Source organism: Nomascus leucogenys, chromosome 16, assembly GCF_006542625.1.
Source record: "Nomascus leucogenys isolate Asia chromosome 16, Asia_NLE_v1, whole genome shotgun sequence".
NCBI classification, from domain to species: Eukaryota; Metazoa; Chordata; class Mammalia; order Primates; family Hylobatidae; genus Nomascus; species Nomascus leucogenys.
Window position 1 is genome coordinate 5198455 of NC_044396.1, and position 25521 is coordinate 5223975.

Sequence of the window (25521 nt, forward strand, 5' to 3'; positions counted from 1 at the left end):
TCATCAATAAAAACAGAAAGAGAAACTGTCATGAAGCAACACTCACTTTGGGATTTTATAGGACATCACCATTAAAGCCTTATTTTACTGTCATATTTACAAACCTAAACTGGAACTCATTCTCTTCATCTATAGGAAATACAGACTGTAAAAGTGGGCTTGAAATCATGTTGTAGGGAATTCTGAATGTCAGGCTTTTCACTCTGGATTTCATTCTGCAGGTAAGGATGTGAAGCCACTTGAAAAGGGAACTGCAGGGCTGTAGGTGTCAAATTAAATGGAAGGGAATGAAGAAATGGGCTTGGCAACAACAGGAGAGGCAGGTTTGTAAAAAAAAAAAATGACAGATGAAATAACGTGGTAGCTATTTGCATGTGGGGTACAAAGGTAAAAGAAAGAAGTAAGATTGCCTCAAGATTTTATTCCTGGGTAACTAGGAATAAATAAAATGGAGGGAGGGGAAAGTGACAGTGAATTGGCATAAATAATTACTAGTCTTGTTGGAAATGTCTGCATCAGATCCATGAATTCGGTACCTTCTGTGTGCCAGGCACTATATCCAAGCACTTAGGATACAACACTGAACACAACTGGCAAACAACTTTACCCACATGGAACTTACGCTCTCGTGTCAGACAACAGATAATGAATAAGTAAATCAATAGGTCAATATATAAGTGTGGTGTTGTATGCAATTTTAAATAGGAAGGTAACATCTAAACAAACACCCAGAGGTGAAGGAGTGAGCTATACAAAAAGTTGGGGAAGAGTCAGCAACTAACAAAACAGTAGCTCAAAATAATTTCACTCCACAATGCTTTTGAAGTTAGCAGCCACATTGTGACATATCTCTTTGGGACCCAGTCCTATTTCCTTGGGTGAGCATTCAGGGTTCCACTTCCTGACTCTATCCTACCCAATCAAGAAAACTTCACCAATAAAACAGCGATAAAAAATGCCCAGTGGGTCAATTTGTTTGTACTGGCTGTTTACATTCCCTACATGGGAGAAGAGGGCTGCATTTTAAAAGGACAAAACCAAAGCACATTAGAACATGTTTGTACAAAGCTTAAGAAGACAATCATCTTGTTCTCAAAGCAATAATTAATGTAGCAACTTTGAGACTTGTAATTTAAATCAAAGGTACTGAAGAATGATTATGAATCATGCAATTAAGCTACCAAGCAGGATACTGCTGGAGAGGAAAGCCATTCACAAAACCATAAAACTGTCAAAAATAAACATAGTAACTATCATCAAAACTAGAAATAACATCATCATTTGATTGTATACTTTGTTGATCAGCAGAGCTGAATTCTAGCCTAAGCTCCGCCATTTATTGATTCCGAGTCTTTGGCCTCATCCTTATCTGTAAAGACCAGCTGGTCTGATTTTTCAGATTCCTTTCAATTCTGAGATTCCCTGCAGCAAGCTATGGTTCCTATGATGTTTATTTACGTATTGCGGGTGCTCTGGTTTACTTAGTTTTGCAATAATAGTACAAATAAGCATCCACCCAAAGCAGCACAACTTAAAAGTTCTGTATAAAGCGATATGAACTGCTTTTAAACAAACCCGCCTGAACTTGGTGCTTAAAATGAGGCTACATTCACCTTAAAGGCGCTGCCTCTTTTTTGATCCCTGTTTTGGAACAGCCTTCAAGACTGAGGTTTCTGTGGATGTGATTTGGAACAAGGTGGATGATCACATCAGGTAACACCCCTAGTGAAAGAAAAGTAAGAGACCTTTTCTTGCGGAACTAGGTCTAAGAAAACTGTTCCAAAGGAATCCCCAAGCATTTCTAGCAACAGCTCTGAGGAAAGAAAATACGTAGGTTTTTCGGTGATGACAATTCTTGAGATTATGCCCATCTGAATGCTTAATAAAGAAAACAGCCAAAGTTTATTGTGGACTATGAGCCAGGTATTAACTCATTTAATCTTCCAAAACTGCTGTATGGTTGGAACTATCATTATCCCCATTTTACATACGCTAAAACTAAGGCATAGAAAAGTTAGGCAAATTGCCCAAGTTTTCGCAGTTAATAAGTAGATTCAAAACCATGATTTTAGCTCCAAAGTCTGCGTGCTTCATCTCCAAGACACACTCCCTATGTAACCCCTGCTGTCCATGTTTAAGTAACAGTCCCGTTTCTACTACACCGTCCTTACAAACTGAATAACACAAAGTAAAAGCAAAGCCCCACCGCAAGCTCACTATCGGGTTTCTCCTCCTGTCCTGAACCACAAACTATAAATATATTTTAAAGAATATACAAACTTGACAGTACCTGGGACTTTTCGACATTTAGAGGGGGTGTGTGTGGAACAACTCAAACGTTTTCTGTCTTGAACCAAGTGCAGTGAATGAGAGCTGCGAAGTCGCAGCACGCCCGGGTGTGGACCCCGCGTCTCCTCTCAGGGGTTCACAGGAGGGGCCGCCCGCGCGCCCCGCCCCGCGCTCCTGACGGGCGCGGAAATGGCACCGGGGCCCGTCACACCACACCTGCCTCCCGCGCCCCCGGGTTCCCTCCACCTGGCCCGCGCAGTGCCGGGGCTGTTCTCCGCCAAGGGTTCCTCGCGCAAGCTCGATGAGCCACACGCTTACCTTCGGGGACCCACCCCCGGCGCGTGGCGAACGGGAAGCGCCGCCACTGCTGCGCCACACTCGGCCGGGACCTGCGCCGCGCCACCAGCTCCCAGCGGCGCCAGCTGCGCTCCCTGCGGGGGCCAAACCTGCAGGCCCCGCCCCCTGAAGCAGGCCCCGCCCTCACCAATCACCGCCGGCCACGCCCGAATATGGGCTCAGTCAGCCCCGCCCTCGGAGCTCTTCGGCCACGCCCCCGAAGGAGCTGCCGGCGGAGTGCAGCCCCAGGGCCTTGAGTAAATAAGCGGGGGAGGAAAGGCGGGAAGCCAGCAGATGGGAGACAGAAAACGAGAGGACCTCCGCGGGGAAAGTGAAGAGAGCCTTGGGCGGGGGCAGGGAATGAGAAGGCACTCTCCCCAGGTTCCCGCTAAAGTGTAGATCTCAAAACAACCGCGCTCATTCAACACACTGGCATAATCTCATTTTCCTCGGGCGGGGTAGGAATCATACACGAATTAGGGCTCCAGGCGCGAGACGTCATTGGGAACGGGATTCAGAGCAGCAAAGAAAGGATGCAATTCCTTTACTAGTCTCCACCACACATCCTTTACTTCAAAAATTAGGGAGTCGGCTCCCAGTAAGAATCCTCACCCCGAGCTTAAATTGTTAATCAATCCCGTTCCCTTCATAAATTGTTAATCCCGTTCCCTTCAAACAGCTCAGGCGCATCACGAGAGAGCAGACGCGGCCGGGTTTGGCATGAATGTCCGTAGTGTGCTACTCTAAGGTTTGCGTCTGGGTGTACAGATAAAGGAAAATCAGAATCCTCGAAACGACTTAACTATTAATGCATCTGAGTCTGGACAGCGAAAAACGGCTTGAGGCATCAAGCCAATAACCGAGTAGGACGCAGTTCCTACAGTCGCAGCTACTCCAGGGGCTGAGGCAGGAAGATCACTTGAGCCCAGGAGTTCTAGGCCAGCCTGGACCTCATAGCAAGACCCTGTTTCTAAAATAAAAATAATATAACTAATGAATATGGCAGGGAAACAAAGGGCTCACTTTGCCAGCAAGCAGGATTGACATACAGTAACCTTTATTAAAAAATATAAGAAAATAATGCCAAGAGGCCAGCCTAGCTCTAGCCTTAAGGGAAGTCACAGTATCTGAAGTCCTCAATTTGCTTATCAGTAAAATGAGGGGATTTAGCCTGGTGACCTCATGGGCTCTAAATGCCCTCTCATAATCTAGAGTTTGTCCTGCCAGGCTCAACTCATAGGAGAGGGGAAAGGATGCAGGGAAGTATTGTCTAGTCAGGAGCCAGTCAGAGAAATTGGGAATTTTTAGAAAAAGCTTCAGGGATCTCTGGCATCACTTCATTCAACCTCTCCCTTCCAACTTTCCTGTTTGTAATAATAATAGTACACCAGTCCCCGACACATACCCTTATCAACAGTTTCCCTTTTCTTTTTCTGACCAACAGTCTGAAAAAATTAAATGGAAAATTCTAGAAATAAACAATAAGTTTTAAATGGTGTGCTGTTCTGAGCAGTGTGATAAAATCTCACGCTATCCCACTCCATCTACCCTCAACGTGAAGCCTCCCTCTGTCCAGTTTGTCCGTGCTGCAGATGCTACCCACCCGCTAGTCTCTTAGTAGGCGTCTCCATCGTCACGTCGGCTGTAGAGGTGTCACAGTGCTTGTGTTCAAGAAACCCTTATTTTACTTCGTGATGGCCCCAAAGTGCAAGAGTCGTGATGCTGACATACTGTTATAATTGTTGTATTTTATTATTAGTTATGGTAGTTAATCTCTTACTGTGCCTAATTTAGAGAGTAAATGTTATTGTAGGCATGTATATATAGGAAAAAACATAGTTTAGATGGGGTTCAGTACTATCTGCAGTTTCAGGGAACCACTGGGAGTTTTGGAAGGTATCCCCTTGGGTAAGGGGGTAATACCGTATCATTCTTGCCCTAACTCAAAACCTTTGACTCTTCCCTCTCAGTCCTCACGTTTGGTCACCAGCTCCTTGGCTTTCTCCTTTAGAGTCTCTTCAATGACTCTTCCATTTTCACTGCCATCTCTGTATAAAGAACAGATTCAAAGAACTCAGGGTGTTTGATCTGATCCTAACCTACATTTCCCACCTAATCTCCAACTCACTCTCTTGTGTACTCTTCTGTTGGACAGACTGTCTCCTCAATGTACAGAATCCACAACTTACAGCTAACATCCCTGCCACTGTACATGCAAACCCACTGCCTCCTAGCTGGAATACCCTCTTCTCAGTCCTAGCTACCTGTCTTGACTACAATAGCCCAGCTCAGGGACGTCTGTATGCAATAAAATGCTATAATACTTAGGATCTGCACCACTCACGTTAGCATGTAGCAGGGCTACTTTGTTTTGTTTTCTGCTATTTAGAATCTTTATCTCAGGCCAGTTATGGTGGCTTACACCTGTAATCCCAGCACTTTGGGAGGCCGAGGCAGGCAGATCACTTGAGCTCAAGAGTGGAGTTTGAGACCAGCCTGGGCAATATGGTGAAACCCCATCTCTACAAAAGAATTTAAAAATTAGCCAGGTGAACATGGTGAAACCCTGTCTCTACTAAAAATACAAAAGAATTAGCCGGGCGTGGTGGCAGGCACCTATAGTCCCAGCTACTCAGGAGGCTGAAGCAGGAGAATGGCGTGAACCCGGGAAGCAGAGCTTGCAGTGAGCCGAGATTGCGCCACTGCACTCCAGCCTGGGCAACAGAGCGAGACTCTGTCTCAAAAAAAAAAAAAAAAAAAAAGCCAGGTATAGTGGTGCGCGTCTGTAGTCCCAGCTACTTGGGAGGCTGAGGTAGGAGGATTGCTTGAGCCTGGAAGGTACAGGCTGCAATGAGCTGAGATTACACCACTGCACTCCAGCCTGGGTGACAGAGCGAGACCCTGCCTCAAAAAAAAAAAAAAAAAAAAAGAATATTTATCTTGCTGGGCACAGTGGCTCATGCCTGCAATCCCAGCACTTTGGGAGGCCAAGTCAGGAGGATTTCTTGAGCCTTGGTGTTCGAGGGCAGCCGCAGCAATACAGAGAGACCCCGTCTCTATAAAAAAAAAAACCAGACATGGTCCCTGGCTAATTAGTCCCAGCTACTTAGGAGGCTTAAAAGTGAGAGGATCACTTGAGCCCAGGTGGTCAAGGCTACAGTGACTCATGATTGCACCACTGCACTCCAGCGTGGGTGACAGAGGGAAAGCCTGTCTCAAAACAAACAAAAAAGAATATTTGTTTCTAAAACTAAACTTTTTTTTTTTTTTTTTTTTTTTTTTTTGAGACGGAGTCTAGCTCTGTCGCCCAGGCTGGAGTGCAGTGGCGCAATCTCGGCTCACTGCAAGCTCCGCCTCCTGGGTTCACGCCATTCTCCTGCCTCAGCCTCTCTGAGTAGCTGGGACTACAGGCGCCCGCCACCACGCCCGGCTAATTTTTTGTATTTTTAGTAGAGACGGGGTTTCACCATGGTCTCGATCTCCTGACCTCGTGATCCGCCCGCCTCGGCCTCCCAAAGTGCTGGGATTACAAGCGTGAGCCACCGCGCCCGGCCCTCTAAAACTAAACTTTAAACTTTCTTTTTTTTTTTTTTTTTTTTTTGAGACGGAGTCTCGCTGTGTCACTCAGGCTGGAGTGCAGTGGTGCAATCTTGGCTCACTGCAACCGCCACCTCCCAGGCTCAACCGATTCTCCTGCCTCAGCCTCCCGAGTAGCTGGGATTACAGAAGTGCACTACCATGCCTGGCTAATTTTTGTATTTTTAGTAGAGGCAAGGTTTCACCATGTTGGCCAGGCTGATCTCAAACTCTTGACCTCAAGTGATTTGCTGGCCTCAGCCTCCCAAAGTGCTGGCATTACAGGCATGAGCCACCACACCCAGCCAACTTAAAACTATTTACTAGATGTTCCCAGGCCCCAACCAAGCAGGAATAAAAATTTTCAGTATCTTGAGGCTGGGTGCGGTGGCTCACGCCTGTAATCCCAGCACTTTGGGAGGCCGAGGCAGGCGGATCACAAGGTCAGGCGATCGAGACCATCCTGGCTAACACAGTGAAACCTCGTCTCTACTAAAAATACAAAAAATTAGCTGGACGTGGTGGCAGGCGCCTGTAATCCCAGCTACTCAGGAGGCTGAGGCAGGAGAATGGTGTGAACCTTGCAGGTGGAGCTTGCAGTGAGCCGAGATTGTGCCACTGCACTCCCGCCTGGGCGACAGAGCGAGACTCCCATCTTCAAAAAAAAAAAAAAAAAAAATTCAGTGTCTTAAGAAGGCTAAAAGAAATTATAGATTCATCCATAATTAGGCTGTTCAGATTACCTATAACAGCAAGATTCTATTTTTATCTGAAATATTATGATACTGAAGTAACACCAGTAACTTCATGATAACCAAATGCTTTGATTGGCAGTTACATGTGACTGATTCATAAAAATGGAGAAGTAAATTATTATTAAGTAAGACTTTTTTTGGAAGACTAAGTCTTTGAGATTCATGGAGGTAAATAAAAAGTAACCTACCCATTCTTCTTCACCTCATTGCCCAAACAAGTGGTATACCCATAGTAAATGCTTAAAAATATATTAATCAGTCCATGATTATTTTCAACTTTCCTTAAGCCCTCTCTCTCCTTCGCTAAATACTAAAATACTGGTCTTTTCTTTTTCATGGAAATAAGATAGTGAGTGAGAGCTTCCTCTTTTAATTTCAAAGAAATCCTCAAGAATAAGTGAAAAAGAATCACACAGCATTTCTTGGAGTTGGACTAGAAAGGTTTTCAGTGTTCTAGAAATAAACCCTTGAATCACAGTAAATTCCCTATGTTAGCAAGCTCTATGTACTATTAAGGTCTTTAGAGAGTAAATTTTCCTTAACTGCAACCTTACCCAGATGGCACAATAGAAACAGAACCAAGTTTGCAGAATGACTACCAAGTAAGAGTGAAAACTGATTTGCAATCTACCAATGGCCCCTTGTGTTTTGAAAATGTCAATGGTACATTTCAGGGAGGCCCCAGAGTTCTGAAGTCTATCCCAAACAATCTATAAATCCCTAGTCACAGCAAACCTTTATAATGTTCTAGAGATTTAAGAAGAATTAAATAGACTAAATAACAATCACACTTCATTTATAGAGTGGGTTGTACCAGAGGCTATTGATAATAGACTCTTGGAACTTTGCTCTACCTCTCCTCAAAATGTGGAGTGACTATTAAGAGTAGAGCCTTAGGGGACTTCTGAATCCAGCCAACATGGAGTAACAAGGACCAAATTGACCCTCCCACCTGAACCAACCAAAAGGAAAAAGGAAAAAGAGACAGACGAAATATATAAAACATCTGTTTTCAAGATACTGGGTACCAGGCTGTGAAAGAAAATGATTCCTAAGCAAACAAAATTTACCCCCAGCTTACTACTTTCAGATACATTACACACCATGACACAGAGAATGGAATGAAGGAGAGCCCAGCAGACTCCCTAAGTTGAGAGGATGGGGATATGAATCCAGGGAGAACAAGATGGTTAGAGTTCACAAGACAGTATACGAGAGGACGTTAAGTGCACAAAGAACCCTACAGACCTGCAGAAGGTTCTCCTTGAGAATTTGACAATGCAGATCAGTGCATGCATGTGAAGAAACTATAAAAAGTACAGCAAAGAAAAAAAACATATGAAAGCATTAGACAGAATAGCACTGGAAACTCACAGAGGGCCAGGAATAGTGGCTGTTCCCATCAGTTAGACTACAAATGCTCCCAACTCAATGGAGGCAGAATACTAAGAAGAGTCTCACCTTACTTAAACTGGGGAGGAATTAGCCCTAGAATAAATACTGGTTGGGTCCTGCTAAACAAACAAACAAACAAACAAACAAAAAAACAGAAAAAAACACATGGAAGTAAGATCTGAAAGGATTGAACTATTTCCAAGTAATTTAACTCTATCTCAAAGCAAAATCCAGGCATATTTGTAAGAACAGAAAAATATCCAGCATCCAGCAAGGAAAAAAATCACAATGTCTGACACTCAATATTGAATATGTGGCATTCAGTGTTACAAGGCATGCAAAGAAACAGAAAAATATGACCAATAATGAGATTAAAAAGTAATCACTAGGGGCCGGGAACGGTGGCTCACACCTGTAATCCCAGCACTTTGGGAGGCCTAAGCGGGTGGATCACAAGGTCACGAGATCAAGACCATCCTGGCAAACACAGGGAAACTCCGTCTCTACTAAAAATACAAAAAAATTAGCTGGCTGTGGTGGCGCATGCCTGTAGTCCCAGCTACTCGGGAGGCTGAGGCAGGAGAATGGCGTGAACCCGGGAGGTGGGGCTTGCAGTGAGCGGAGATCGCGCCACTGCACTCCAGCCTGGGCAACAGAGCGAGGCTCCATCTCAAAAACAAACAAAAAAAGTAATCACTAAAACTGACCTGCAACTGACATAGATGTTAGAATTATTATAATGGTAATATAGGCAGGTCTTGGTGGCTCATGCCTGTAATCCCACTTTGAGAGGCCAAGGTAAGAGGATCCCTTCATTTCAGGAGTTCAAGAGCAGCTTGGGTAACATAGGGAGACCCCATCTCTACAAAATAATAATAATAATAATAATAATAATAGTAATATACTCAAAAAGTTCAGTAGAGACAAAGAAAGCATAAAATTTCTAAATCCAACTTTTAGAGATGAAAATAGTAATCTCTAAGGTGGAAAATACACTGGATAGGATTAACAGATGATTAGACATTACAGAAGAAAAGATTAGTACACTTGAAGACTGCAGTAGAAACTTTCTAAAATGTAGATAGAAAAAAAAATTAAGGCCGGGTGCAGTGACCTACACCTATAATCCCAGCATTTTGAGAGGCTGAGGTGGGTGGATCACTTGAGGTCTGGAGTTCAAGACCAGCCTGGCCAACATGACAAAATCCCGTCTCTACTAAAAATACAAATATTAGCTGGGCATGGTGGCGCACACCTGTAGTCCCAGCTACTTGGGAGTCTGAGGCATGAGAATCACTTAAACCCAGGAGGTAGAGGTTTCAGTGAGCTGAGATTGTGCCACTGCACTCTAGCCTGGGCAACAGAGTGAGACTCTGTTTCAAAAAAAAAAAGAGAAAGGTAAAGAGAATCGATGAGCTGTGGACAACTTTAAGCAGCCTAATATACTTGCAATGAGATTCCCTGAAGAAGAAGATAAAGATGGTGTTGGAGGATGGGATAGGAAAACACATTTGTAGAAATCATGGCTGACATATTCCCAAATTAGATGAAAACTACAAACTCACAGATCTGACAAGTGCAATAAATTGAAACACTAGAAACATGAAGAAAACTACACCAAGGCACATCATAATAAAAGTACTAAAAGCCAGTGATAAAGTCTTAATAGCAGCCAGAAGAAAAGACATGTTATATATGGAGGAACAAAGGTAAAAATGTCAGCATATTTCTTATCAGAAATAGTACAAGTGGCTGGGCACAGTGGCTCATGTCTGTAATCCCAACACTTGTAGGAGGCTGAGGAGGGCAACAGGCAGATCACTTGAGGTCAGGAGTTCGAGATGAGCCTGGCAAATATGGTGAAACCCTGACTCTACTAAAAATACAAAAATTAGCCGGGTGTGGTGGCGCACTCCAGTAATTCCAGCTACTCAGGAGGCTGAGGCAAGAGAATCACTTGAACCTTGGGGGGCAGAGGTTGCAGTGAGCTGAGATGGCACCACTGCACTCCAGCCTGGGTGACAGAGCAAGATTCCATTTCAAAAAAAAAAAAACAACAGTACAAGAAGTGGAGCAACATCTATAACGTACTGAATAAAAAAAATCTGTCAACCTAAAATTATTTACCTACCAAAAACATCCTTCAAAATCAAAGATATATAAAGCTACACAAAGATTTTTTCAGACTGAAGAAAAAAAGCTAAAAAATTCATAACCAGTAGACTCATACAACAAAAAACATTCAAGGAGGCCCTTTAGACATAGAAAAGTTATTCCAGATTTCTGGAAATAAAGATCTACTAAGAAATGAAGAGCACTTGAAAGAGTAACAACAGAAGCAAACACATTTTGATTTTTTAATAATTTAAATCTCTAAAAGTTAATAAATTTAAACAAGAATAGTAATAACTTATTGTGGGTTTATATCTAATATATCAGTAAAATATATGACAACAGTATTATAAAAGCTAGCATTAGAGACATGGAAGTATACTATTGTAAGATATATCCTATAAGTGTAAGTATTCTATAAGTGATGTGGTATAATTCAAATGAAGATAGACTGTAATAAATTAAAGATATATACTTAAATCCGGTTGAGAGTGGCAATAATCCAGAATGGCTACTCTGATCTATGTTGATAAGGAAAATGAAGAACCAGGCACCCTTGTGGCTACAAAGGATGGGCTGAAGCTGGCGTCTGGACCTTCAATCAAAGCCTTAGATGGGATATCTCAAGTTTCAACATCACGTTTTGGCAAAACATTCGATGCTCCAACAGCCTTACCTAAAGCTACCAGAAAGGCTTTGGGAACTGTCAGCAGAGCTACAGAAAAGTCAGTAAAGACCAATGGACCCCTCAAACAAAAACAGCCAAGCTTTTCTGCCAAAAAGATGACTGAGAAGACTGTTAAAGCAAAAAGCTCTCTTCCTGCCTCAGATTATGCCTATCCAGAAATAGAAAAATTATTTCCCTTCAATCCTCTAGGCTTTGAGAGTTTTGACCTGCCTGAAGAGCACCAGATTGCACATCTCTCCTTGAGTGTGCCTCTCATGATCCTTGACGAGGAGAGAGAGCTTGAAAAGCTGTTTCAGCTGGGCCCCCCTTCACCTTTGAAGATGCCCCCTCCACCATGGGAATCCAATCTGTTGCAGTCTCCTTCAAGCATTCTGTTGACCCTGGATGTTGAATTGCCACCTGTTTGCTCTGACATAGATATTTAAATTTCTTAGTGCTTTAGAGTTTGTGTATATTTCTATTAATAAAGCACTATTTAACAGAAAAAAAGATATATACTTAAATCCTAAAATAAAATAACCATTAAAAGGAAAAACAGGAGTTATAACTAATAAGGGAACAAAGGACATAAAATGGGATAATAATGCTTAACCCAAAATAAGGCAGAAAATGAAGAAAAACGAAATGAAGAAGAGATAAATAGAAAACAAATAGCAATATGAAAGACAAACTTGACCAGGCGTGGTGGCTCATGCCTGTAATCCCAGCACCGTGGGAGGCTGAGGCAGGTGGATCACCTGAGGTCAGGAGTTCGAGACCAGCCTGACCAACATGGAGAAATCCCATCTCTACTAAAAATACAAAAATAGCCAGGTGTGGTGGCCCATGCTTGTAATCCCAGCAGCTCAGGAGGGTGAGGCAGGAGAATCGCTTGAACCCGGGAGGCAGAGATTGCAGTGAGCGGAGATCGCGCCACTGCACTCCAACCTGGGCAACAAGAGCAAAACTCCGTCTCAAAAAAACAGAAAGCTAGAGCAGCTATATGAATATATCAAGAATATTTCAAAGCAAATAATATTACCGTGGAAAGAGAAGGTCATTTCATAATGGTAAAGGGGCCAATTTATCAAGAGGACATAACAGTTCTAAACGTTTGTGTACCTAATAACAGAGCTTCAAAATATATGAACAAAAACTGAAAATATTTCAAGAAGAAATAGACACACCCACAATTATAGTTAGAAGTTTCAAAACCCCTTTCATAATAACACAAGTAGAGAGAAAATCAGCAAGTATATAGAAGACATAAACAACACTATTAACCATCTTGAGATTTTATTTATTTATTCATTTATTTATTTATTTATTTATTTATTTATTTATTTATTTATATTTTGAGACAGTCTTGCTGTGTCGCCCAGGCTGAAATGCAGTTGCAATCTCGGCTCACTGCAACCTTTCTGCCTCCTAGGTTCAAGCAATTCTCCTGCCTCAGCCTCCGGGGTACCTGGGATTAAAGGCACATGCCACCACGCCCAGCTAATTTGTAATTTTTAGTAGAGATGGGATTTCACCATGTTGGTCTGGATGGTCTCGATCTCCTGACGTCCAGCTGATGTTATGTTTTTTAAAAGTCTATGTTATAGGCCGGGCGCGGTGGCTCACGTCTATAATCTCAACACTTCGGGAGGCCGAGGTGGGTGGATCACGTGAGGTCAGGAGTTCACAACCAGCCTGGCCAACATGGTGAAACCCTGTCTCTACTAAAAATACAAAAGTTAGCCGGGCATGGTAGCAGGCGCCTGTGGCGGAGGTTGCAGTGAGCTGAGATTACACCACTGCACTGGGGGACAAGAGTGAGACTTCGTCTCAAAAAATAAAAGTCTAAAAAGTCTATGTTATAGAGCTAATACTTAAATATTTACAGATGAAACAATCTGATGTTTGGGATTTGATTCAAACTTATGTGTGTGTAGGGGCAGGGGAGTGCAATAAGATTTAGCCATAATTAGCTAACTGTTGAAACGGGGCAGTAGGCTTATGAAGGCTAATTATACTATTCAGATGACTTTTTTATGTTTGAAATTTTATATAATAAAAAGGTGGGTTTTTTTCTTTTAAAACATTTATTATTTATTTATTTTTTTTTTTAGACAGAGTCTCACTCTGTTACCCAGGCTGAAGTGCAGTGAGGCAATCTCAGTTCACTGTTACCTCTGCCAACTGGGTTCAAGTGATTCTCCTGCCTCAGCCTCCCAAATAGCTGGGATTACAAGTATGCACCACCACACTCAGCTAACTTGTGTATTTTTAGTAGAGACGCGGTTTTGCCATTTTGGCTAGGGTGGTTTCAAACACCTAGCCTCTTGTGATCTGCCGCCTCAGCCTCTCAAAGTGCTGGGGCGTGAGCCACCATGCCTAGCCCAAACTATTTTTATAACACAAAGATGTTATTTGCCTATTTCTCTGTGTTGACATTTGCACTGATGGTACAAAAACAATAGTGACTAGAACTACTGGTGACTTGGCAGGAATCCAGGCAGTGAAACCACATTTCCTGTAGTCATTGTATTCTTCACCATCACTTGTAGTTAAAAAACAAAAAACCCAAAAATCAGGTTCAGTTAAGAATGTCTAGCTGGGCATGGTGGCATGCACCTGTAGTCCCAGCTGTTCAGGAGGCTGAAACCTGAAGCAGGAGGATTGCTTGAGGCCAGGAGTTTGAAGTTATAGTGAGCTGTGATGGTACTACTATACTCCAGCCTGGGCAACAGAGTAAGACCCTATCTCTAAAAATTAAACAAAAATTTAAAAGGAATGTCCTTGATAAAGAAGTAAAGATTACTAATTTTATTCAATCTTGACCTTTGAGTACATTTCCTTTTTTTTTTGAGACAGAGTTTCACTGTTATTGCCCAGAATGGAGTGCAATGGTGAGATCTTGGCTCACTGCAACCTCCATCTCCCTGGTTCAAGCGATTCTCCTGCCTCAGCCTCCCAAGTAGCTGGGATTACAGGCATGCACCACCATGCCCGGCTGAGTACATTTCTTTTTAATGTCCTGTGTGACAAAATAGAAAGTATACATAAAGCACTTCTGCTATATATCAAAATCCTATGATTAGAAGAAAAGCCCTTGTGTGACTGTTTGAGATGCAATCTAAACTAGCTGCTTTTTCATAGAATCTCATTTTTACTTGAAATGATGACTGACAAATGATGGTATCTGCCAAACTTAAGTATTTGGCAGACATTTTCTTGAAAATGAACAAAGTAGCCGGGCACAGTGACTCACACCTGTAATCCCAGCACTTTGGGAGGCTGAGACAGGCGGATCATGAGGTCAGAAGATCGAGACCATCCTGGCTAACATGGTGAAACCCTGTCTCTACTAAAAATACAAAAAGTTAGCCGGGCATGGTGGCGGGCACCTGTAGTCCCAGCTACTCGGGAGGCTGAGGCAGGAGAATGGCATGAACCCAGGAGGCGGAGTTTGCAGTGAGCCGAGATCGCACCACTATACTCCAGCCCGGGTGACAGAGCGAGACTCTGTCTCAAAAAGAAAAAAGAAAATGAACAAAGCCTGTCACATCAAGGAAAACAACTCAATGTATTTGCTGGCAGTGATAAAATTCAAGCTTTCAAGCCAAATGTAGAGCTTTGGAAAATTAGTTTCTGCCACCATGACCTCGTCTGCTCTCCTCCACTGAGAAATTTTTCTGAGGCACTCACTTAGTGATACTAACAAATGTGATTTTTATAATATTGTTACATTAGATGTGTCAATTTTTGGAAGGTCTGCATAAATCAGTGAACCACTATTTTCCAAATGACTAATCAAAGAAATTACAAAGCCTTGCATGCATCAAAAATCCACTCAAAATGTAAGTGGCTGTAGTAGATTGAATGGTGGCCACCAAAAAGGATCTCGAGAGGAGATCATCCCAGATTATCCAGGTAAACCCTAAATCCAATGGCAAGGGTCCTTTTAAGAGACAGAAGAGGGGCTGGGCGTGGTGGCTCATGCCTGTAATCTCAGCACTTTGGGAGGCCGAGGCAGGTGGATCACGAGGTCAAGAGATTAAAACCATCCTGGCTACTCAGGAGGCTGAGGCAGGCTGGGAGGCAGAGTGAACCTGGGAGGCAGAGCTTGCAGTGAGCCGAGATCGCACCACTGCACTCCAGCCTGGGCAACAGAGCAAGACTCTGTCTCAAAAAAAACAAAACAAAACAAAACAAAAAAACCATCCTGGCCAAAATGGTGAAACAATGTCTCTACTAAAAATACAAAAATTAGGTGGGTGCGGTGGTGCACACCTGTAGTCCCAGCTACTTGGGAGGCTGAAGCAGGAGAATTGCTTGAACCCGGGAGGTGGAGGTTGCAGTGAGCCAAGATCATGCCAGTGCACTCTAGGCTGGGCGACAGAGCCAGACTCTGTCTCGAAAAAAAAAAAAAAAAAAAAGAGAGAGACAGAAGAGGAGAAGACACAGAGACACGTGGAAGAGAATGCCTTATTGGCCCAGCACAGTGGCTCACGCCTGGCCTGTAATCCCAGCACTTTGGGAGGCTGAGGTGGGCAGATCACGTGAGGTCAGGAGTTCGAGACCAGCCTGGCCAACATAGTGAAACCCCATCTCTACTAAAAATAAAAAATTAGCTGGGTGTGGTGGCACACGCCTGTAGTCCCAGCTACTTGGGAGGCTGAGGCAGGAGAATCACTTGAACCCAGGAGGTGGAGGTTGCAGTGAGCCGAGATTGTGCTACTGCACTCCAGCCTGGGAGACAGGGAGACAGAGCGAGACTCTGTCTCAAAAAAAAAAAGAAAAAAGAAAAAAGAAGGCCTTATTAAGACAGAGGCAGAGGGCTTAGAGCCTTTGATTTCCAGCCTCCAGAACTGTAACAGAATAAATTTTTGTTGCTTTAAGCTGGTGTAAATCTGTTACATCTGTTACAGCAGTCCTAGGAAACTAATACAATGACAAATGCCTGTTAATGTAATTGAGCATAAAAATGTATCGATATGGAGCCCTGAGTGGTGGTGCATGCTTGTAGTTCCAGCTACTTAGGAGGCTGAGGCAGGAGGACTGCTTGAGCCCAGGAGTTTGAGGCCAGCCTGGGCAATATAGCAAGACTCTATCTCAAAAAAAGAGCATTAATATGGATTCAGGATCCACATTGTATCTAATATCTAAGAAACTACTACTTAGCCAAGATTTTTGAAAAGGCTTTAAAAATACCCTGTTTTTTCCAACTACATATCTCTATAAGACCTGATTCATATATCTATATATAGATATATACAGATATAGAGAGATATTTCACTCAAAACAACATATTGTAACAGTTTGAATGCAGAAACAGGTTTAAAGATTCAGTTGTCACCTACTAAGCCAGATATTAAAGAGATTTGCAAACAAATAATATAATGCTAATTACTAATTTTTTCAGCTTTGGAAAAGGTTATTTTTTATAAAAATACTTTTTTGTTTGTTTTTGAGACAGAGTCTCACTCTGTTGCCCAGGCTGGAGTGCAAAGGCGTGACCTCAGCTCACTGCAACCTCCGCCTCCCGGGTTCAAGCTATTCTCATGTCTCAGCCTCCCAAGTAGCTGGGATCACAGGCACCCACCACCACACCCGGCTAATTTTTGTATTTTTAGTAGAGACAGGGTTTCGCCATGTTGGTCAGGTTGGTCTCGAACTCCTGACCTCAGGTGATCCACCCGCCTTGGCCTCCCCAAAGTGCTGGGATTACAGGCGTGAGCCACCTCGTCCGGCCTTAAAAATATGTTTTTAATGTTAACATGTAAAGGGTATGTGTGCGTGTGTGTGCATGTATAGTGTGTGTGTGTATATATATACACATATAGTGTGTGTGTGTATATATATAGTGTGTGTATATATATATATATATACACTTTTTTTTTAAGATGGAGTCTTACTCTGTTTCTCAGGCTGGAGTGCAGTGGCGTGATCTCAGCTCATTACAACCTCTGCCTACTGGGCTCAAGCGATTCTCCTGCCTCAACCTCCCAAATAGCTGGGATTACAGGTGCCCCCCACCATGCCCAGCTAATTTTTGTAGTTTTAGTAGAGACAAGGTTTCACCATGTTGGCCAGGCTGGTCTCAAACTCCTGACCTCAAGTGATCTCTCCACCTCAGCCCCTCAAAGTGCTGAGATTACAGGTGTGAGCCACCGTACTTGGCCATATTTTTTAATTTTTTTTAATTTATCAGTTTTAACTTCTAGTATAAATAGATAGCCCATATAAATACAAACTCCTTGGGGTACTCAATAATTTTTAAGAGTGTAAGGAGTTCTGTGAGACCAAAATGTTTGAGAAACACTGGTCCATACAACCATTGAAAGAGGAAAGACAAATGGGGACTGAGGGCCAGGCACAGTGGCTCACGCCTGTAATCCCAGCCCTTTGGGCGGCCTAGGTAGGGGGATCACTTGACCCCAGGAGTTCGAGACCAGAGTGGGTAACATGGTGAGATCTTTTTGAGTCTCTACAAAAAAATACAAAAATTAGCTGGGTGTGGTGGTACATGCCTGTAGTCCCAGCTACTCAGGAGGCTAAGGGTGGAGGATCACTTGAGCCAAGGAGGTTGAAGCTGCAGTGAGCCATGATCATGCTACTGCATTCCAGCCTGGGCAACAGAGCGAGACCCTGTCTCAAAAAAAAAAAAAAGGGCCTGAGTAGTTAGGAAAGGGATCACATAGGTAAGATTCCTGCCCTTTTGCACTATGCATTGGATCTTCAAGGACAGAAAGGTAGACAAATGTCCTTCTAGGCAAAGAACCTCAGAAGTATATAATAAACTTAGAAGCAGATCTATACGTGATAAGGTTAAGGGAGACTGGGTCATCAATAAATACATAAATATGTAATCTTACATGTCCAGATTATTATCTTTTTAAAAATAGTTGATGCTGGCCTGGCACAGTGGCTCACGCCTGTAATCCCAGCACTTTGGGAGGCCGAGGCAGGCAGACTGCTTGAGCTTAGGAGTTCGAGACCAGCCTGGGCAACAGGGAGACCCTGCCGAACCCCATCTCTACTAAAACATACAAAAAGTGGCCGGGTGTGGTGGCATGTACCTATAGTCCCAACTACTTGGGGGGCTGAGACAGGAGAATCACTTGAGCCCAGGAGATTGAGGCTGCAGTGAGCTGTATTCGCACCATTGCACTACAGCATGACAATGTAAGACCCTGTCTCAAAAAAAAAAAAAAGTACATGCATGCCTCAGTTTCAAGATTCTTGGTTTGTCTTTTGTAAGCCCATAACTTAAAAGGATTTGGGGTTTTGTAAATGTGGATACCATGCTTTTCCTCCCCTTATTCCTGTGCTCCTCATAGATGGAGTGAGTCCTTGTAAGTACTAAACCAGGCCCACATAACCCTCCTCTGAGTCTTCATACATTTTTTTCACTCCATCTGGAACACACATCTCTATTTTTTGTTTGGTATATAGTTTGCTTGGACTGTCATAAACAAGTACCTCAGACTGGGTGGCTTAAACAACAGAAATGTATTGTCTCACGATTCTGGAGGCACAAGTCTGAGATCAATGTGCCACCAGAGCTGGTCTCTCCTGAGCCTCCTCTCCTAGGCTTGTAGACGGCTGCCTTCTTGTGTCCTCACAGCATCTTCCTTGTGTACATAGCTAAGTCCAAATTTCCTCTTATAAGGACAATGGTCATACTGAATTAGGGCCCACCCATGGGACCTCATGTTAACTTTATTACCTCTTTAAAGACCCTGTCTCCAAATACAGTCACAGTCTGAGATACTGGGGGCTAGAACGTCAACATATGAATCTGAGGGGACACAATTCAGGCTATAACACTTTGGCTAACTCCTTCTTGCTCTCTGTGAATCAGCCTAAATTGGATTTTCTCAGGGAAGCTTTCCTTGACCCCTGACTTAAGTGAAGGTCCCTGTTATACTTACATAGGCGCCTACACTTATCCTGTTAATACATATCATTTAGCATACAAATGAAATTAAATAGTCATTTAACTGTTTTATAACTGTTTCACCTACCAAACCCTAAGAGCCATGAGGGCAGGGACTGTGTCTGTCATGTTCACCACTGGGCCCACAGGGTTTAGAATAGTGCCTGACATACTGGGGTCACTCAATGAGTATGGGAGTGCTGTACGGTGTTACAAAATGGGGGAGTTTCAGAGATGAAAACAAGATCTGCAAGCCCACCAGGAAGGATTCTGAGACCAGCAGCAACCATCTGGAAGAGGTGTACAGGCTAAGCATCCCTAACTCAAAAAATCTAAAATGTTTCAAAATCCAAAACTTTCTGATTGTCTACGTGATGCCGTAAGTGGAATATTCCACACCTGACATCATGCGACAGGTTGCAGTTAAAACGCAGGTGCACAACACAGTTTTATCAGTTTTACTCAACATCCCCAAGGGGGTTATTGTACAACAATCTTTTTCTTTTTTTTTTTTTTTTGAGATGGAGTCTCGCTGTTGCCCAGGCTGGAGTGCAGTGCTGTGATCTCGGCTCACTGCAAGCTCCGCCTCCCGGGTTCACGCCATTCTCCTGCCTCAGCCTCTCCGAGTAGCTGGGACTACAAGCGCCCGCCACCACGCCCGGCTGATTTTTTTTGTATTTTTAGTAGAGACGGGGTTTCACCGTGGTCTCAATCTCCTGACCTCGTGATCCGCCCGCCTCGGCCTCCCAAAGTGCTGGGATTACAAGCGTGAGCCACCGCGCCCGGCTACAACAATCTTAATCAAAACACAGCATCACAGGCAGAGACCAAGAGCCTGTTGTTATTTGTTGTTGCTGTTTTTCGTTTTTGTTTTTTTTTGTTTGTTTGTTTGTTTTTTGAGATGGAGTCTCACTCTGTCCCCCAGGCTGGAGTGCAGTGGTGTGATCTCGGCTCACTGCAACCTCTGCCTCCTGGGTTCAGGTGATTCTCCTGCCTCAGCCTTCCAAGCAGCTGGGATTACAGGAGTGCTCCACCATGCCTGGCTAATTTTTGTATTTTTAGTAGAGATGAGGTTTCGCCATGTTGGTCAGGCTGGTCTTGAACTGCTGACCTCAGGTGATCCACCCGCTTCCGCCTCCCAAAGTGCTGGGATTACAGGCATGAGCCACCACGCCTGGCCTTGTTGCTGTTGTTAAACAGCTGATGCAGGTATTCTGGGGATGCTAATGTGCTGCCTAGTTACCCTAAACACATTATTTTCTCACTGTATTAATGGTGTGTCATATTGGTTACTGTTAAGTGTTAATGGGTGAATAAGTGGGAGAAAATGATTGCTTATCACCAGTATATAAATTCAGAGTCAGAAATGATGGTGATGCCAAACAAGTACAGATCAACCACACAGGTGATGAGATCGTCCACGTGGGCGATGAGATAGTGACACCTTTGCTTTCTGATGGTTCAATGTATACAAATTTTGTTCCATGTACAGAATTACTTAAAATATTGTATAAAATGACCTTCAGACTGTGTGCATAAGGTGTATATGAAACATAAATGGGAATTTCATCTTTAGAGTTGATTCGTATCCCCAAGAGATCTCATTATGTATATGCAGATATTCCAAAATCTGTAAATACCCGAAATCCAAAACACTTCCTGTTCCAGGCATTTTGGATAAAAGATACTCAACCTGTCCCAGCAAATCAGTAATCTTGGTGGTCAAGCCTCACTGACTTTTAATCCCACTGGAGTACTGAATTAAGGGGGTAGAGTCTTAATTCCAGTCCTGTCTCAATCATTAATTAGCAATGTAAAAATGGGGCAATGTTCCTTAGTTTTTGCATTATCTCTCATTCCTCATTTGCAAATGCAGGAAATTATCTAAAGCCAACATTGGTCACAATTTAAACAGAAAATCCCTGATCTGTGAATATCCCAAACCAACTCTACCCCATGCTGCCGAGACCCTTGTGTGCCTTTGATGGGAGTGTTAATCCCAACCTTTCCTTTAACAACCAATTCTGCTGAAACTTATGTGAGTCCCACCTCCAGGCCTCTAAAGTTTTCTCCCATGCTGCAAAAGGGGGTTACAAATCAAACAAAGCTCCAAAGAGCCTCCAGCACTGCCAAAAGACTCAGGGGCCTAGAGGGCAATTGGAATTCAGAGGTCATAAGGGCATTTAAAGTCTATTAACAATCTTGTGACTTGGTTAGGAGTTAAGAAGTTATATCCATGACTTCTAGGAGAATGTGGATTTGAATTCAAATGAGTGGCTAGAATATTTTGGAGGTATGGAGAGGGGGAGATCATATTCTTTTCTTTTCTTTTCTTTTCTTTTTTTTGAGATGGAGTTTCGCTCTTGTTGCCCAAGCTGGAGTGCAATGGCACGATCTTGGCTCACTGCAACCTCCATCTCCTGGGTTCGAGTGATTCTCCTGCCTCAGCCTCCTGAGTAGCTGGGATTACAGGCACCACCACACCCAGCTAATTTTGTATTTTTAGTAGAGACGGGGTTTCTCCATGTTGGTCAAGCTGGTCTCGAACTCCTGACCTCAGGTGATCAACCCTCCTGGGCCTCCCAAAGTGCCGGGATTACAGGTGTGAGCCACCGTACCCGGCCCATATTCTTTCTTAAAATAGTTTTTGCAAGCTGGGAAAGTATGTAATACAGAGAAAAGCAAAGTCTCAGCAATTTACGAGTATCTACTCCTAGTCCTCTCCTATGCATTTGCCTAACTGTATATCTTGACTACCCATGTGATTTGGGACAAGATTCTACCTTGGTTCCTCTAGGAATAATACTAGCACAAGAGGTGGTTATGAGTATCACATAAGGTCACATATGGAAATGCATTAAATGCAGAGGTTGGGAGCTTCATGGAAGCCTGAGAATTCTGGCTGCCACCTCTTAGGAACTGTGTAACCTTGGGCATGTTTTAGCTTTTTTTGCCTAGTTTTTCTCATCTGTAAAATGGAAATAATAATGGTACCTATCTCTTGTGATTGTTGTGATAATTAAATGTAATAATGTTGTTATACCTGAAACAAGCATCCAATAAATGTTAGCTATTTCTTTTAATGCTTTGTAATATTCAGAGCTTTTTCACCTAATATGCTCTCATTTGATTACCTCAGAAATCTGTAACTTCTGGCCAGGTGTGGTGGCTCACACCTATAATCCCAACACCCTGGGAGGCTGAGGTGGGAGGCTGAGGCTTGAGCCCAGGAATTCGAGGTTATAGTGAGCCACAGTCAGGCCACTGTACTCCAGTCTGGACAACAGAGTGAGACCCTGTCTCTAAAAAAATAAAGAAACCTGTGACTTCCCACTCCTTTCAAACTCCCCACTTCCCTTTACTCTCCCCTCTCCCCAAGCAATGTCCTTGTCTCACCGAAAACATCAGGCTTAATCTCCCTCAGCATCCCCTACATCCTCAAACCACTGTGGATAAGCACCTGGCCCCCTTTAGTTACTTCCTCTTCTCTTTCTGGAAAAAAACAGCTTGCATTTCTCTAAAAACCACATGCAGCACACTTTTCTGCCTGAAATGCTCTGTCTCCCCCACCCCCCCAGTTTTTCACAGGGTAACTCCTACTCCTTTCTCTGGATTCATTTCAACTATATCACCTTGTCCCTGAAGCCTTCGCTGACCATCTTCTGCGACATGGAGGGTATTTTCTCTTTGCATGTTTATTTCCTTTACATCCTTAGAACCTAGCACAATATCTGCCCTGTAGGTGACCAACTGCCCCAGATTGCCCCAGACTCTTGGTTTTAACATTGCCAAGTCATGCATTCCAGGAAACTACCGCAGTCAAGGGTGGTTGGTCACCATACTACACATGCAGTAAGTTTTATACACGCAGTAAGTCTGCACCTGCTGTCTTGTCTTCCCCCTCTACTACTCACTCTTCAACCCAACGTCATCAACTTCCACCCTGACACCCCATTTTGTTGGCATATGGCACAATGCTCTCCTTGTGGCCAAAATCTACTGGACACTTCATAGTCCTTCAAAGATTGACCTTTCAATAAATGATTTTTAGGCCGGGCTTGGTGGCTCATGCCTGTAATCCCAGCACTTTGGGAGGCTGAGGTGGGTGAATCACCTGAGATCGAGAGTTCGAGACCAGCCTGACCAACATGGAGAAACCCCATCTCTACTAAAAATACAAAATTAGCTGGGCGTGGTGGCGCATGCCTCTAATCCCAGTTACTCGGGAGGCTGAGGCAGGAGAATTGCTTGAACCCGGGAGTCAGAGGTTGCGGTGAGCCGAGATCGTGCCATTGCACTCCAGCCTGGGCAACAAGAGTGAAGCTCTGTCTCAAAATAAATAAATAAATAAATACATACATACATACATAAAATAAAATAAATGATTTTTAATAATCAGAGATTATTCCTATTATGTACCTATTCTTTCTTATAGTGAAGCAAGATAGTATTAATATATCCACATTTATTAAATATAGATAGATTCAAGGAATCCATGTATTGTTTTAAATAATTCAAAATAATTCAAAATGTCATACCATATTTATGATTCATTAAAATAATTATAAGATGTGATCAATGACAGCTAAGTGTTTTCTGAATAAGAACTTTCCAGAAGTGATGACTCATGATATTAAAAAAGTACTTAAGGCAATGAGAAAAGCAGTTCTCCTTTTTCATGAAGTACAAATAAGAAAATAGAATGGTATTTTAAGAAGCTCATAACAAATGGGTTTTCTTTTTCATTTAAGCTCTGAAAATATATGTACAGAAATGACCTATAAAAATGAATATGTAAACCAGTACTTAAATTTAATGAGTATTTTTAAGCCAAAGAACAGAGATTTTCTTAATATCCTAAAAGCAGAGGCTTTCCCACAACTCCTCTCATTTCTTTTTTTCACACCATTCTCCTGCCTCAGCCTCCTGAGTAGTTGGGACTATAGGCGCCCGCCACCATGTCTGGCTAATTTTTTTGTATTTTTAGTAGAGACAGGGTTTCACCGTGTATTAGCTAGGATGGTCTCGATCTCCTGACCTCGTGATCCACCCACCTCAGCCTCCCAAAGTGCTGGGATTACAGGTGTGAGCCACCGCGCCTGGTCTTTTTTTTTTTTTTTTGAGACAGGATCTCACTCTATCACCCAGGCTAGAGTGCAGTGGCGCTATCTTGGCTCACTGAAACCTCTGCCTCCTGAGCACAAGCAATCCTCCCACCTCAACCTCCCAAGCAGTTGAGACTATAGGTGCACCATCACCATGCCTAGCTAATTTTTATATCTTTTGGTAGAGATGGGGTTTCGCCATGTTGTCCAGGTTGGTCTCAAACTCCTGGGCTCAAGAAATCCACCTGCCTTGGCCTCCCAAAGTGCTGGGATTACAGATGTGAGCTACCACACTCAGCCCCTCGCATTTCTTTTTCTTTCTTTTCTTTTTTTTTTTTTTGAGATGGAATCTCACTCTGTTGCCCAGGCTGGAGTGCAGTGGCATGATCTCAACTCACTGCAACCTCTGCCTCCCAGGTTCAAGTGATGCTCATTGCCTTAGCCTCCTGAGTAGCTGGGACTACAGGCACGTGCCACCACACCTGGCTATCACATTTCTTAAGACTAAATATGAACCAATCCTCATCAAAGAATAATGCCTAGCAATTGCCTGTTTACATATTCTTCTATCCCACTAAACTCTACATTCTTTGAGGGCAGGATCGGATAGTATCTCTAGCACCTAGATAAATAGGTGCCTGGCTCAGGCTGGGGCAAAATAAACGTCTTAAGCAGAGAACTAGGAAGGAAGGGAGGACATTTTTAAAGTGAGCAATGTTAGATTGTTATAAGAATTTTCCAGAAAGGAAGGCATTATATCAGAAATGTACATACATTTTATCTGTAAAACATTTCCAGATATGTACAAAGGACAGCATTGGCAATAAACATTAACTGCAAAGTTGACTATCATGATAGCCATTATTGACTCATCTCTTCTTGAATTTGCAGAATTTCAAATGTCACAGTAAAAACTGATTCAGTATGTTACTTCCATATAGTAGAAGATGCACTGGGAATCAAGGTAGGCTGAATGTATAGAAAAGAATTCCTTTTTTATCCCAAACCCAAGAAATCTGAAGGTAATTTTTTCACCTCCCATATTTAGAGATTTACACACACACACATACACACACACACCCCAAAAACTATTTCCGGGCAGAGGCTGATACTCAGTTGCCATGTACCAAGACAGTCATTCTATTTTGTACATACTTAATATAATTTGGCCATTAGTATTATTATATTCCAACTCTTGAAACCATGTCTCATATCTTTATATTTCTGCATCTATATATAAACATATCTAAATTATCTCAAATTCCTCACTTGCTGGCCTTTCTGAATAAATCAATCATCTCTAATTTCAAAAGCAAACTGTTCTTCCTAGAAAAATTACTAAAATTGATATAACATTAT

The 25521-nt window shown here is 42.9% G+C and overlaps 2 protein-coding genes across 3 annotated transcripts in view; one reads left to right on the forward strand and one right to left on the reverse strand.

Moving 5' to 3' along the window:
* The window catches only part of LOC100586435 (serine/threonine-protein kinase Sgk3), a 148222-nt gene that overhangs the window by 86019 nt on the left and 36682 nt on the right, over positions 1–25521 (reverse strand). Inside the window, exon 1 of one of the 2 annotated variants that reach the window (XM_003274791.4) lies at positions 2608–2746. The exons of the other annotated variant lie outside the window; for it this stretch is intronic. The gene's annotated coding sequence lies outside the window, so the exon portion shown is untranslated. Of the gene's footprint in view, positions 1–2607; positions 2747–25521 lie in introns of those variants that run through there. 2 annotated transcript variants of the gene reach the window in all.
* Positions 10948–11634, forward strand: LOC100587660 (putative pituitary tumor-transforming gene 3 protein). The gene has a single exon (XM_003274794.4). It carries the CDS (start codon positions 10971–10973, stop codon positions 11574–11576), a length of 606 nt encoding a protein of 201 aa, XP_003274842.2. The 5' UTR covers positions 10948–10970; the 3' UTR covers positions 11577–11634.